The sequence below is a fragment of the Lissotriton helveticus genome, chromosome 2_1, assembly GCF_964261635.1.
Source record: "Lissotriton helveticus chromosome 2_1, aLisHel1.1, whole genome shotgun sequence".
NCBI classification, from domain to species: Eukaryota; Metazoa; Chordata; class Amphibia; order Caudata; family Salamandridae; genus Lissotriton; species Lissotriton helveticus.
The window spans coordinates 942,719,801-942,733,581 of NC_136059.1; the positions used below are offsets into that span (position 1 = coordinate 942,719,801).

The following is a 13,781-nucleotide window of genomic DNA, read 5'->3' on the forward strand; positions in this document are numbered from 1 at the left end:
GTATGCAGGGTATGCCCAGCCGTGGGTCCCTTGCTCATTTTGCAACTGGATTCAAACTTGCCTGGCTGATGAGAGGAGGTACCCGGAAACTGGTCCCAGGATGCTTGTTTCCGGTCCAGGGAAGACCTGGCTTGGTAGTTCGGGATGGACTCTTCCCATAAGGAACAGGGTCAAGACTGATTTGCATATGGCTGGGTCTGAACTGGGGTTGCGAAGTGAGCTTAATAACGGTGATGGATCTACATCTACTTGTGTTTACCACGGAATGAGAAGGCATGAAACCTTAACCCCCAGGGCCAGCAATCCATAGGAGCCTGCACTGAAACTAGGACATCTTGAGAAGAGCATTCCTACATTTGGTAGAATTGAAGATCAAACGGTTAAGGATCAGGTCTAGAAAAGCTCCAAAAGGTCTTGTGTGGTATGCACATAACCTGAAGCCGATACAGCACTAAAGGAGTTTTCGTTAGTTGACTGCACCAAAGGCAGAGTAACATTCTTATGTTTCTCGACTTGTGTCTGTCTGAAACACTGCAAGCTCATGTTAGAACACTGGACCAAAGCCTCTTGCTTTTTACTGTGAACAACATTTTGTTTACAAATGATTCATCATTCTATGTGTTGACTTTCTAAATGCACTCACTGCAGACTCGAGAGGGGAGCTCTGGGTGCTGTCAAAAGGTGGTTCAATGACCAATGGATGAAAGAGGGGCCTGAGTGAAGTCATACTTTTAGCAGGCAGCATTCCTGGTTTAAGGTGTTGAGGGAAGCACTTGATGTAACGTATGTTATCTCTGGGTCAGTCATGAGGGAACCACCTTTAACTAGGTAAACCATTCACCAACTAAGCATGACTGGGAAAAGGGCACAAGGGCCCTGTGAATAAAGACATTTACTCACATTTTACTTTATTACTGCCACAAAACCTTCCGACGACTCTGAGCCCAACATACACTGGACTACCAGAGTCAGCAAAAATTAGCGAGTAGCAACCTATAAATGTTTAGAGTTCTGGTTAAAAATTAATTGCAAACAGAAACGGCATGCATGGGTATACCACAAACAATGCAAACATTACTTCTGGTGGTCATAGATTAGAGTCAGGAGTGATTGTAAGGTTAATGAAACCAGCTGGAAAGAGTACTGCATGGCGTTTTTATAAAAGGATTTATATTGCACATTTATAACTTTGCTGCGGCCATAAAGTGCTATCCACTAGCAGCTGGTTTTTGAGGCAACCTTGCTGGCGATCATGGTGGGGTGTGCATTTTTAGTGTGATTTTTGCCGTGCATGAAAACCGAGGGTCGCTCCAGGCGCAGTGCTAAGCTATTTCAGTCAGTGGCACAGGCAGAAGCGTCAGGCTGATAGTTCGTGTTTGCTGGTACCCTAGACAGTATGCTTATTTGACAGAATACATGTTAATAGTGTGATCATTGTGGGAAGAATTAACTGTTGTCTGTGTTGTGTGGCAGACGGAAGGGAGCTCCAATTGTGCCATTTCAGACCTGCCACTGCACTTAAGCATGTTTGTGACACTGAAAAGTATCAAAATGGAAAAGGTACATGTAAAACAAATTCTCCAATGAAAGTGTCCTTCTAAAATTCAGGAGTGTACTAGTTCACGGACACTACACTGGACCTCAGAAACACATTTGTATTTGTCTACAAAAAACATGGTTCTTTAAAATTAAGTTTCAATATCAGGAACTAATATGGAGGTACTAGAGGAAACAGCTGCCCTTCACTCAACTCACACGTAAGTTAACAGAGAAAAGTGATTTACTTCCAGGAATGCCAGCAGGCATAGAGGGGCAAGATCTGGGTGCAGACGTAGCCACACATGTATCTAGGATCCAAAACATATATAGGGCTATAACGCAAACCTAACTAATAGGCAGGGGAATCATGTACAGAGTCAAAGACAGATTTTAAGTCAATAAGTGATAGGAGATGGTAAATGAATTGTGGGCTGTTACTATATATTTATATATTATACTTTATATCATTGCAGTACAAAAAAAGCTTAAAGGCTGAAAATATCATTATAAAAACAAATTACCTACCTTTTGCAGCCCAGAAAATGGGAGATCATTTAAGCCACTAACCTGCTCAAGATTGATTGCTGCAACATCCTCTCTCAACCGTGTAGCGGCTGTAATAAACCCAGCTTCCACTTGACCTTCTCTCTAAAAAATATAAATGAATAAATAACAGGTTACATGACATAATAACAATTTGATCAAATGGTGTAGGCTAAATGTTGAAACAACCATTGAAATGGCACTGATGCTACACCAGTTTTATTGAGAGTAAAAGACTGAATAATTAACCCAATGTGTAACATTTTGTAATAGTTTGTAAAAAAACTGCAGTACATGGAAGAACTCCTTTCGAAGACATAAAACATCATTATATTTTATGTACCACAACAGGAACCATATCTGCAGATTTTTGCACACTGTGAATGACTTATGCATGCGCAAATCAAAATCCTTTTCCTTTGAATATCTCTGGATTATGTAGAGCAAAACCAGAATGAGAGAATATACATAGGAGATTCTGGGTTACCAGAGCACTTCATGTTAGCAGGACACCACGTTTTAGGACTCACCTAGGCAACGCATGCAGTGTCTTTCGAGACATGCTGTATCTAGAATATGGGCTTTAAGCACCGCCCATTTTTTCAATTGGCTCCTTTTACGGTCCTCTCTAAATGCCTGCTTTTTATAGTTTAATATGCTTAGTAGACCCTCCTTTTCTACTTTTGTAATCGTCCATGAGGACTGCCGCTGTTGCATGTTCTCTTACGCTTCATGTTAATTTAAGATACTTGGACAGCACTCTTTTCGTTCTGTTGGCCTGCCTCTGCTTGTGCGTGTTTTCTTTACTTCATGCAGGCTGAAAGGTTCCCAGATGAATCATTTACCAGTTCTTCCGCTTCACGGCTGCTGCACGTTCTGCAAACGCTTCACACAATGTTATTTTTCTTTATTTAAACATTTACACGCTTTGTGTGATGTTACTTTTTTTTTTTTTTTTGGTAAAATACTTTTATTTTTTTTAACACTTTGGAAATGCTCTGCGCAGCACCAGATTTATTTGAGGTTCCGAGGCGGGTGCCTTAAAAGTGGCTCTAGGAAGTTGCCTGCAACTGAACAGTGTTTGGTGGATAAGACTGACTTCAGCCACCCAGACTGTACTGTAGCTTTCATCACCTCATGTTATTGAGAATACTGTGCAGTCCTTTAGTGAGGGACTCTGTGCATTGCTTCAGTGAGGGACACTGTGCAGTGCTTTAGTGAAGGGGTACTGTGAAGTGCTTGCGCCTTAGCGAGAGCCACTCCATGCAGTGCTTTAGTGAGAGACAGTCTGTGCAGTGCTTTACTGAGAGACGGTCAGTGCAGTGATTTAGTGAGGGACACCGTGCAGTGCTTTAATATGGGACAGTGAGCAGAACTTTAGTGAGGGACACTGCGTGGTGCTTTAGGGAGGGGCGCATTTTAAACTTTTAAAACATTTTGGGGATGTTCAGCGGCTGCTGTGCATTCTGCACACTCATCGTGTGATGTTATTTTTCTTTATTTAAACTTTTACACACTTCGTGCGATGTTATATTTACTTTTTTAAACACTTTGGAGAAGCTTACCGCAGCGCCGGATTTATTCAGGTTTCATGGCGGGGGCTTTGAACATGGCTCTATCGAGCCGCCCGTGCAATTGAACAGTGTTTAGTGCATATAACTGACTTCAGCCACCGGGACTGTACTCTAGATTTGAATACGTCACTGCTCTAATGCCATCAAGGAAGTGACGCGTCAACTTCAGAGGCTTAACCTTTTCCTTTCAACTGGACTCCTGAACTGAAGCCCCTACATATTAGGTCAGAGTTCAAACCTTTACTAAACAGGTATGCAGCTTTTATTTTTTATACTTATGTCACATAAGCCTAAATGTGCATTAAAGCCACAAAGAAAATGTGAGGCATATGTCTGGATTCATTTGGAGTCCTGGCTAAAGCTTGTAAATGACTTGGATGGACTCTTGGTTTAAAGCAGTACAAACAAAACCAAAAACAAATTATAAACAATATAATTTACAACACCAATAGCTCTAACTTTCACAAATGCAAATTCTTGCGCTTTTCTGGGATTTAATTTAACAACTAGATGCATCTCTCCAGTGGTTTTGGTTAGCTTTAACTGAATCAACCATATTTACACCACTGAAAATACAGGATATCCCTGGATAGGCAATAAGGTGTCCTGTCTGAGGCCCAGAATCTTCGCACCTAAATCTTGACATCGCAAGAAGTTGTGCCCCAGAATGGGGAATAACTGTTGACACCCAGAATTGATGCATAATTTTCTGCATGCTCTCCTGATTCAGTAAACATATCTACTGATATTTGCCACCTTCTGAATGCAGGTGGCAAATATCAGTCTGGGGGCTCATTGCAGGTCTGGTTGTTGGGCAGGGCATGATAGATGGCAAATACCAGTCTGGGGGCTAGTGCAGGTTGTGGGTGTTGGGCAGGGGTGGTGAGGCATCTGGGGGCAAGTGGGGGCTCTAGGAGCCTTTCTAGGGGCCTCTCTAGGAGGTAGCATTGTCTGCTTCCCTCATGGCGTGTTTGGAGTGGGTGAGAGATGAGCTGCGCCTGTGCCAGCAGCTGCCACCCCTCCTTAACCATGATTTTACCTGTACAGAGAGAAAGGAGGACAAGTATATAATGTTCAAAAATTGAAATTAGTAAACAACTACCATTTTAACCCAGGTGCACACCCTATCGCTTAAGATAACTGCTCCCCAAACCAAAATGCCAAAATACCTTCACATGTTAATAGCTGACCCACAGCACTCTTTCCAGTGGCAAGAAAGAACCAACCTGGCAGCCAAGTTACCAAAGAAGATAAAAATCACAACCTTGCACATACATTTTCAAAATGCCAGATTTGCTGGATATGTGACTCAGTCTATTGGGGGCGGGTGGGACTTTGCATCCGTCCCACAGAGAATCAGGAGTTTGAGGTAATGCAGAAATCGACAAGTAGCATTGTAGGCTGAATGTTAAAACTAGCCAGACAGAACGCATATTCTGTATTTCACTTGTTTTAAGATGGAGGCCTTTAGAGCCAATTTATATTAAGAAAAAACTGTGGATTCTAGGAAGGAGAGAGGGAGAGAGAGACAGAGAGAGAATATATATACAAAAATGCAGGATGTAAATCCATAGTGTGTAGCACTCACAATGTGGAATCACATCCTGCAATAAATTGTTGTGGCCTTGGAGAGACTTGCACTGTGAGTAATTATGCATCTCGAGCTGGCGAAAGTCAGGCATAAATGTTATCAGCACCTTCTTCCAAAATGTGACTATAGCCATCAGTTTAGAGGGATGTAAGGGTGCCCCTATGGTGATATTGTTACGTCGTCTAAAAGGTATGGAAGCAAAGACATAAGCCTAAACACTTTTTTCTCTGCTAACACAAAGCCGTTATAATGTATTTTGCCAAACTCGCATCAAGGAAACAGGAGTAGAGTGCCAAAGAGTACAACACTGAGACAAATATGAAACAACGGATCGCCCTTCTTGACCCAGTAAAAAAATGAATGTCTCTTGCGTCATCCTCCAGTTCTAGAGTACGCACCACTCACAATGTGACAGGAAGGAGCTCTGGTAAAAGGAATTTTCTTTCAATCAAGCACCGATTACCCTTGTCTAGGGAGGTCTGTACCTTTTAATTCCTCTTCACCATACTGTCCAGAACCAGCACCATACAGGCAATAACGTATTTTTTCCATCAGCTGGGTTGATTGATAGGTGCTCTATCGCCTTTACTACCCCAACACTAAGGAGTACAATTTTCAGTTTAAAGGATTCCAACTTCTTTCTGCACCTGGCAATCACCAATTTGGTTGTCAAAATAGCAGATACATTCATTTTCACTGAGGTTTCTGCATAGCTTCCCATTCCCTTATCCCTAACCCCAATACTATTATTCCAAGGTCACCCGGAATCATCTGGTCTGCCACTGCACTATTTGCTACTAAAACCTTTTACCAGAATATCATGAGCTTCAAACATTCACATCATATGTGAATGAGGGACCTTCCTCGCCACAGTTTCTCCAATATTGTCCCTGGACAATCTGCTAGATCTTGTTGAATTTATCAGGCATTAGGTACCACTCCATCATTAACTTAAAGGAACGTTCCCTGTGTTGAACAGGCACATCACTCCTCCCTCCTTCTAGCCACAAGCCATCCAATCTTCTTGAAATCTGGTTCTTGAGCAGGTTGCAATGAATTTTTCAAGCGGTTTTAAGATCTTCATTGCAGCAGGTGTGGTAATTCAATGTCTCATTTCTTTTCTTTATCACATCTTTAAGAAACGTTGGGCCGGCCTGGTCAAAAGCCTTTTCAGCATTTGGTGCAACCAACACAAACTTCTCTTTTCTCTTAGTAATCTTTTGACCAGCTGGACAAGCCCCCTTACAACGCCAAAGGTCTACCTCCCCTTGACAGATGCAGCTATGTCAGGATAATTTTCAGGTATATTTTGAAATCAACATTCAAAACAGTGGATGGCCGCAAAGAGACATGGTCTAAAAACCTATTTAACCCTGCTAGAGAATAACAGCAGTTCCAGCTTCTGACATCCATGATATCACAGACGTTCTGACCAGAAGGAATTGAACAGATAGTCAATAGATAGAGAATCAGTTGGGCTTCAAATACCTTATGAAACTTGGCAATGAGGACATCAGAACCTGGCGATCGATTTACTTTTACTTTCTTCAGTGTAACTTGTATCTCACTGTAGGAGGCTGGCTTAGTATATGGTGTACACTTATTTAAGTGAAGTACCTTGCGCTAATCCAGACAACCCTTATAGTGATTTTAGTGGTCTTAGACAACCATAGAAAGCTCTCTAAGTGATAGCTGCGGAGAGCTGCATTTAGGATTAGTCCAGAAGGGGTGTTAGCATATCTTAACAGAACTAATCATATAGTGTAGTTTAAATGAAAAAGAACCACACAGTGTAGTTATAAAAATAAGTATATTTATTATACACACTCACTAACAGATTGTTATATCTCCTACCAGGAGATAGCAACACAATATATGCAATACTTCAATTGTAAACAAGTAAGTAAGCACTATTGTTGCATGATCCACGTCACGTTGATTTACGCCGATTGCCTAACGTCCCCTGATGAAGGGACTCCTGTCCCGAAATGCATAGGGATAACTTCAATGCAATTGGATAACATGTGACTTGATGAACTTTTACTTCTATGGATTCGAGATCACTATGAATACAATATGTGACCATCCAAAATAAAATCTATTCACATGAACAGTTTATGAAGTGTGATTTCTCACAAACCATTTGGATTATTTTATAGAACTTTGAAGGAGACGTTCTCTCCATCTGGAGTGCCAGTGGGAATTGTGTAGGTGCTTCCTACACACCCCCCTAATTGTTATTCAAATTGTCGTGTCCTGACTGGCCAGGAAGGACCCATTCCCAGGCACCCGAAGATAACCAGCATATCTCTCATTTTGTTTACATCGTTAAACCCTACTAGACCCAGTGTGTGCCGCACTACCAACTTATCGTCTGATACCAAACATGCCCAGGTTCGGCACAGCCAATATGTAGTTAGCTATTGCGTAGTGACGCATGGCCACTATATGTATCAAACTGGCTGACTGCACTTATAAAGCCTTGAGAATTGCCTTCTGGGGTTTGTAGGGGGTGCCCTGTTCATACAAGGCACCCTCACACTTAAAACTTAGCACCCTGCCTTAGGGGTGACTTATAGGTTTCAAGTGCAGGGACCTCAGATATAAGAAAACCTATATCTGTGATGCTAGCACCAACTTACACAGGCTGCAATGGCAGGCCTGTAATCACAGTTGGAGTGGTTTTTCATACGTGGCATAGTACATGCTGCAGCCCATTGGAGACCCCTGGTGTACCTATGCCCTGGGTACCTTAGTACCATATACTAGAGACTTACAGGGATACACCAGTAGCCTAATGGGAAGGTACCACAGTACTTACTACTGTCAAATTTAGGGAGAAATCAAAGTTACTAGCGCCCTGATTAGCAGGATCAGTCATACTATTCATAAAACAAAATAACACCTGCAAAACTTGGGGGTAACCATGAAAGCAGATCCTACTTTACTACACTCACTCTGGAGTTTTGGGGACCACAAGGATTTCCTATGAGTCACAGCAATCTTGGGAACGTTTAATGATGTTAAGCAGTCCTAAAAGTCTTCCCAGTATTCTACTTCTGCCTTCGATTTCTTTTGATTTGAAAATATCCTGTATCAGATTTTTCTATACTAACAATCTAGACATTCTGAGATGTGGATACATTCTCAAATATCTATATGTAGATTGATGATTAAGAACAGAACAACTTATACTTTCTGACTCCATGCTTTGCCTCCATATCCAGTATGCGATATTATGAAATAATGTTATCAAAGGGAAAGGGAAGTATCTGGATCATGGGTACTCATAGTACGGGCCGGCAAGCTTTCCCTGGCGGCCCGCGGACCTTGCAGACAATTTACTCGTGTTAAAAAATAAAAAATAAATTACAGTGTCTGCAAACCCTGGGGGCCGAGACTCTGCTGCTCTGTAGGGGCCCGGACATTACGTGATAGTCAGAGTGGAGCGGCAGGGGCGCTAAGAGGTGAAAGACAAAAGCTTCATTAACATACAAATGGTCTTTTAAAGACCTGTGAAGTGCTCGTGCGGCTGTGCCCTGAAGCTGTCTCAGCCCGTGCAGAGACAGGCAGGGAGAGATGAAGAGGGTGACAGAGGGAGTGAGAGAAAGGGAGGGAGACAGAGGGAGAGCGAGGGAGGGAGGGAGAGCGAGGTAGGGAGAGAAAGGGAGGCAGAGAGAGGGAGAGTGAGGGAGGGAGGGAAAGGGAGACAGACAGAGGGAGAGCGAGGGAGGGAAAGGGAGAGAGGGAGAGGGAGGGAGGGAAAAGGAGGCAGTTAGAGAGAGAGCGATGGAGGGAGGGAAAGGGAGGCAGAGAGAGGGAGAGGGAGGGAGGGAAAGGGACGCAGACAGAGGGAGAGCGAGGGAAGGAAGGAAAGGAGGGAGGAAAAGGGAGGTAGACAGAGGGAGAGCGAGGGAGGGAGGGAAAGGGAGGCAGAGAGAGGCAGAGCGAGGGAGGGAGGGAGGGAGGGAAAGGGAGTCAGACAGAGGGAGAACGAGGGAGGGAGGGAGAGGGAGGGAAAGGGAGGGAGAGCGAGGGAGGGAGGGAAAGGGAGACAGACAGAGGTAGAGCGAGGGAGGGAGGGAGGGAAAGGGACGCAGACAGAGGGAGAGCGAGGGAGGGAGGGAAAGGGAGGCAGAGAGAGGGAGAGCGAGAGAGGGAGAGAAAGGGAGGCAGAGAAAGGGAGGCTGACAGAGGGAGAGCGAGGGAGGGAAAGGGAGGCAGACAGAGAGAGAGCGGGGGAAGGAAGGAAAGGAGGGAGGAAAAGGGAGGCAGACAGAGGGAGAGTGAGGGAGGGAGGGAAAAGGAGGGAGAGGGAGGAAGAGCAAGGGAGGGAGGGAAAGGGAGGCAGAGAGAGGGAGAGCGAGGGAGGGAGGGAAAGGGAGACAGAGAGGGAGACAGAGAGAGAGAGAGAGAGAGAAAGGGAGAGGGAGGGAGACAGAGGGAGACAGACGGAGGGAGGGAGACAGACAGAGGGAGGGAGACAGACAGAGGGAGGGAGACAAACAGAGGGAGAAAAACAGAGGGAGAGAGACAGACAGATGGAGACAGAGAGAGGGCGACAGAGGGCGGGAGACAGACAAAGGGAGGGAGACAGACAGAGTGAGGGAGACAAACAGAGGGAGAGAGACAGACAGATGGAGACAGAGAGAGGGCGACAGACAGAGGGAGGAGGGAGGCAGATGGAGACAAAGAGAGGGCGACAGCCAGAGGGAGGAGGGAGGCAGGGGGAGGAGGGATACAGAGGAAGGGAGACAAAGAGAGGGAGACAGACAGAGGGAGACAAAGAGAGGGAGAGGGAGGGAGACAGGGAGACAAGGAGAGGGAGGGAGACAGAGAAAGGGAGAGGGAGGGAGACAGAGAAAGGGAGAGGGAGTGAGACAGAGGGTGACAGACAGAGGGAGGAAGGAGGGTGACAGACAGAGGGAGGAGGGAGGAAGAAGGAAGAAGGGATGAGGGTGACAGACAGAGGGAGGGAGGAGGGAGGGAGAAGGGTGACAGAGGAAGGGAGGAGGGTGACAGGGAGGAGGGAGGGCGGAGGGTGACAGACAGAGGGAGGGAGGAGGGTGACAGACAGAGGGAGGGAGGGGGAGGGGGACAGACAGAGGGAGGGAGGAGGGTGACAGAGTGAGGAGGGTGACAGAGTGAGGAGGGCGACAGAGTGAGGAGAGCGACAGAGTGAGGAGAGCGACGGAGAGGGAGGGAGACAGAGGGAGAGGGAAGGAGAGAGAGGGAGATAGAGAGGGAGAGGGAAGGAGAGAGAGGGAGACAGAAAGGGAGAGAGGGAATGAGACAGTCAGAGTGAGCGAGACAGAGGGAGTCAGGGAGAGAGAGAGAGGAAGAGAGAGGGAGTGAGACAGTCTGAGTGAGACAGAAGGAGAAATAGGGAGGGAGAGAGGGAGAGAGAGGTTGAGAGAGGGAGATAGAGGGAGAGAGAGAGATGTGTGTATGCCGGGTCTGGTGGCTCAGTGGACGAAGGCGTCCGCTGCAGGGACCTGTGTTCAACCTCATGGTCACAGTTTTTGTTGTTGTTCTAGTCCCGCCCCCTCCTCCACTGACCCCGCCCCCACCAGTGCGGCCCTCGGACACAAACCACACTGTAAATGTGACCCCAGAGAGAAAGTTTGTGAGTACCCATGCTTAGAGGCAAGGTAAAAGACGCAACATATCAATTATGCCAGTGCAGTGAAACAACTAGAATGGTGGCTCATTCCCTATGGGGAGAGGGCGGGATTGGTGAATTACAGTTATAGGACGTGAGCTACATTTTCTTCTGACAAATACTTCCACCTGCAAATGCCTAACCTGTTGAATATATTTAAAAGCAATACCTCCTGCCATGTGGTGGGTCTGAAGGAATGGTCAGACAAGGAAGTCTTTGAACACAGAACATGTGAAATGGACAATGATTCTTACTGAACCCAAGCAATAATACTAAGTAAAAGTGTGCCGAGATGCCCAAGTCGCTGCATGACAAATCTCAGTCCCTGGAACCCCTTTGGCTGGCGATGTGGTGGAAGACTTAATTCTGGATGAGTGAGTGTAAATTTACGAGTCCCTCAGGCCACGGTCCGTTTCAATTTTCTCTGAAGCGGAGTCGCTCGAAAGTTTAATTCTAACCCACGTTCTTCGGTACAGAGACTGAATTGCTTTCAACAGGGCTGGGTTGATGTTCCAAAGTGCCAGCTTCTTCCAAAGAATTGTGCGGTCTACCCCGTCAAACGCTGCGGAGTAATCTATGAAGTAAGCGAAGAGAGGAAGGCTTTTGCGCGACAGTGCTTGATGGACTAGGTATGAAAGAGCTGTTATGTTATCCACGGTTGATGCCCCGGGTCTGAACCCTGTTTGGAAGAGGGGCAGAAGACCTTCTGTACTTGCCCAGCTTGCTACTTCCGCCAGAATGGTGCTCGCGTAGGCCTTGCCCTCAATATCCAACAGGGCGATCATGCGGTAGTTGGTCGGGTCGGATTTCGTCCCTTTCTTGTCTATTGGGTGCAGAAGCGACCCTCTCCAGGAGTCTGGGACGTCCCCCAGGAACCAACCTTCTGTGTACAGGTGGGTCAAATTCTCAGACCAGAATTCTATGTTTGCCTTGAACAGGGAGCCAGGAAGGCTGCTGGGGCCCGGTGCCCCATTTTGTTTGATTTTTTTTTTTTTTAAATCTTAGAAAATAAAGATTTTTCTGCGCGGCCATTGTGTGGGCAATGGTGTCTATTTCTTCACTTCCTGCGAGGGCTTTATTTAAGTAAGGTCTACTTCGATCGTCTTTGTATAAAGATTTGACGTGGGCAACCCAGGTATGTGCATCGAGAGAATTCTCTCTGTGATTTTTTCCTTGAGTTAAGGTGTTTAAATAGCTCCAAAACTCTTGGGATTTGCAGGGTCTCAGCAAGTCAAAGATTTTCAGCCATTGTCCCTTGGAATGTTCACGTTTCACGGCCCACACCTTCTTTAAATGACTTTTTGCTGCTTCTTTTAGTAGCTTTTTGTCCGATGCTGTGCCGTTTTTCCGATATGCTTTACGTTTTGCATTTAGTAGTCTGGCGCTTTCTTTGATTGCCAGAATAAATCCAAGTGTATATGGTGGATGCCATCGGTTTGTGCTTGCTGTATCTCCTCGAAGCAAGGACGCTAAGTTCCAGGCAAATCTGTCCCATTCTTCTATTACGCCCGTGTTATGGGCGCTCGATGGCCAGCCTGCCCATGTGTTTATCCATTCGTTAAACTTGATGATTGGTGCCGGGCCCCATTTGATTCTTCTAGGTAGCTTGTACAATTCTTCACCATTTGGAGCCCCGATACAGTGTGTCATGTGACGAGTTTCTGCTGTCAGGTTCAGTGTGAGAGTTAAGGCGGCGTGATCGGTTTCATTTCGCTGATGCACTGTGTAATTTGACATCGAAAGTTGTAATTTTTCGCTTAATATGATATAATCAATCGTTGTTTGATTGTTATAGGTGGGGGCAACTAAAGATCCAGGGTTGTTCTTTAAGAGGACGGAGTGGGCTGTTGCCAGGTTGTAGGATTTTATTAAAGTGTTCAGTGCGTTGCTGGCCCCAGGGTGATAGCTTTGTGTGGCCATGACCCCTATGTTGTGTATATTGAGGTCGCCAAGGATGATACAATCCTTTAAAGGATGTTGTAATAGCAGAGCTTCTAGCTGGCTTGTTAGCAGGATCAAATTATCCTTAGCCCCCGGCCCATAAAGATTATGATAAACGTTGATTAACAATATTGAAAGTGGCCCGTTGGTCAAGTGGAGGCCTTTCAAAATGCCCACCAAGAACATATTTGATAGGCTTTTTATTTCCGTGAATTCAAGGTTCAACGAGTGCTTGATGTAGATGGATATCCCACCTGAGGGTCTTCCAAATATGTTATTCTTGGTGGCTGGTTTGCAGTATTCTGCATACCCTCTTATTGATATAGGTTTTATTGCCCAAGTTTCTTGGGTGCAAATTATATCCGCCTCTTCCAAGAATGCCACTGCAGCTTGGTTTTGAACGAGCTTTGTAATCCCTGCAACATTCCAGGTCATGATGTTCAATCTGCTGGTGGTCGATGTTCGGTTTGTGTGATTTTCTTGGCCATTTGTTGGCTGATGCTGGTTGCGGTCCTTATTTTCGGGAAGATGGATGTTAGGAGCTGGGATTTAAAGCTGCGGCAGCCAGGACCAATCTTTGCTGGCGCTCCCCCTAATTGAGCAGAAGCGTTTGCTCTGACCCAAGTTTGCTGTTATTTTAATAAGGGTTTCATTAGTGAGACCTATGCTCATACCGACTTTGGTCCCCTGGAGGATGGACCCCCGGGTGGTGCTCGATCGAGCGGAGCGTTCACACCTGAGTTCCTCCCAGTGGTCTGTTCCTGGATGTCAGCGCAATTCTTCGGGTAGCGGATTTTTAAAATTGATGGATATTTTGAGTCTTTATTTTTATGCCCCAGCTTTCCAGTAACGTATGGTTTCTCTTCACAGACTCTGCCATGGATAGACTAGTAAAGGTTAGCTCTGTGGTCTCATTTATCTCATTGAGGTC

General features: G+C 45.5%; 1 protein-coding gene across 1 annotated transcript in view; it reads right to left on the bottom strand.

Annotated features, from left to right (window-relative positions):
- The window catches only part of ERCC6L2 (ERCC excision repair 6 like 2), a 1,215,137-nt gene that overhangs the window by 401,300 nt on the left and 800,056 nt on the right, over nucleotides 1-13,781 (bottom strand). Inside the window, exon 18 of the mRNA XM_078675691.1 lies at nucleotides 2,107-2,187. Coding sequence (XP_078531817.1) covers nucleotides 2,107-2,187 — 81 coding nt within the window. The remainder of the gene's footprint in view (nucleotides 1-2,106; nucleotides 2,188-13,781) is intronic.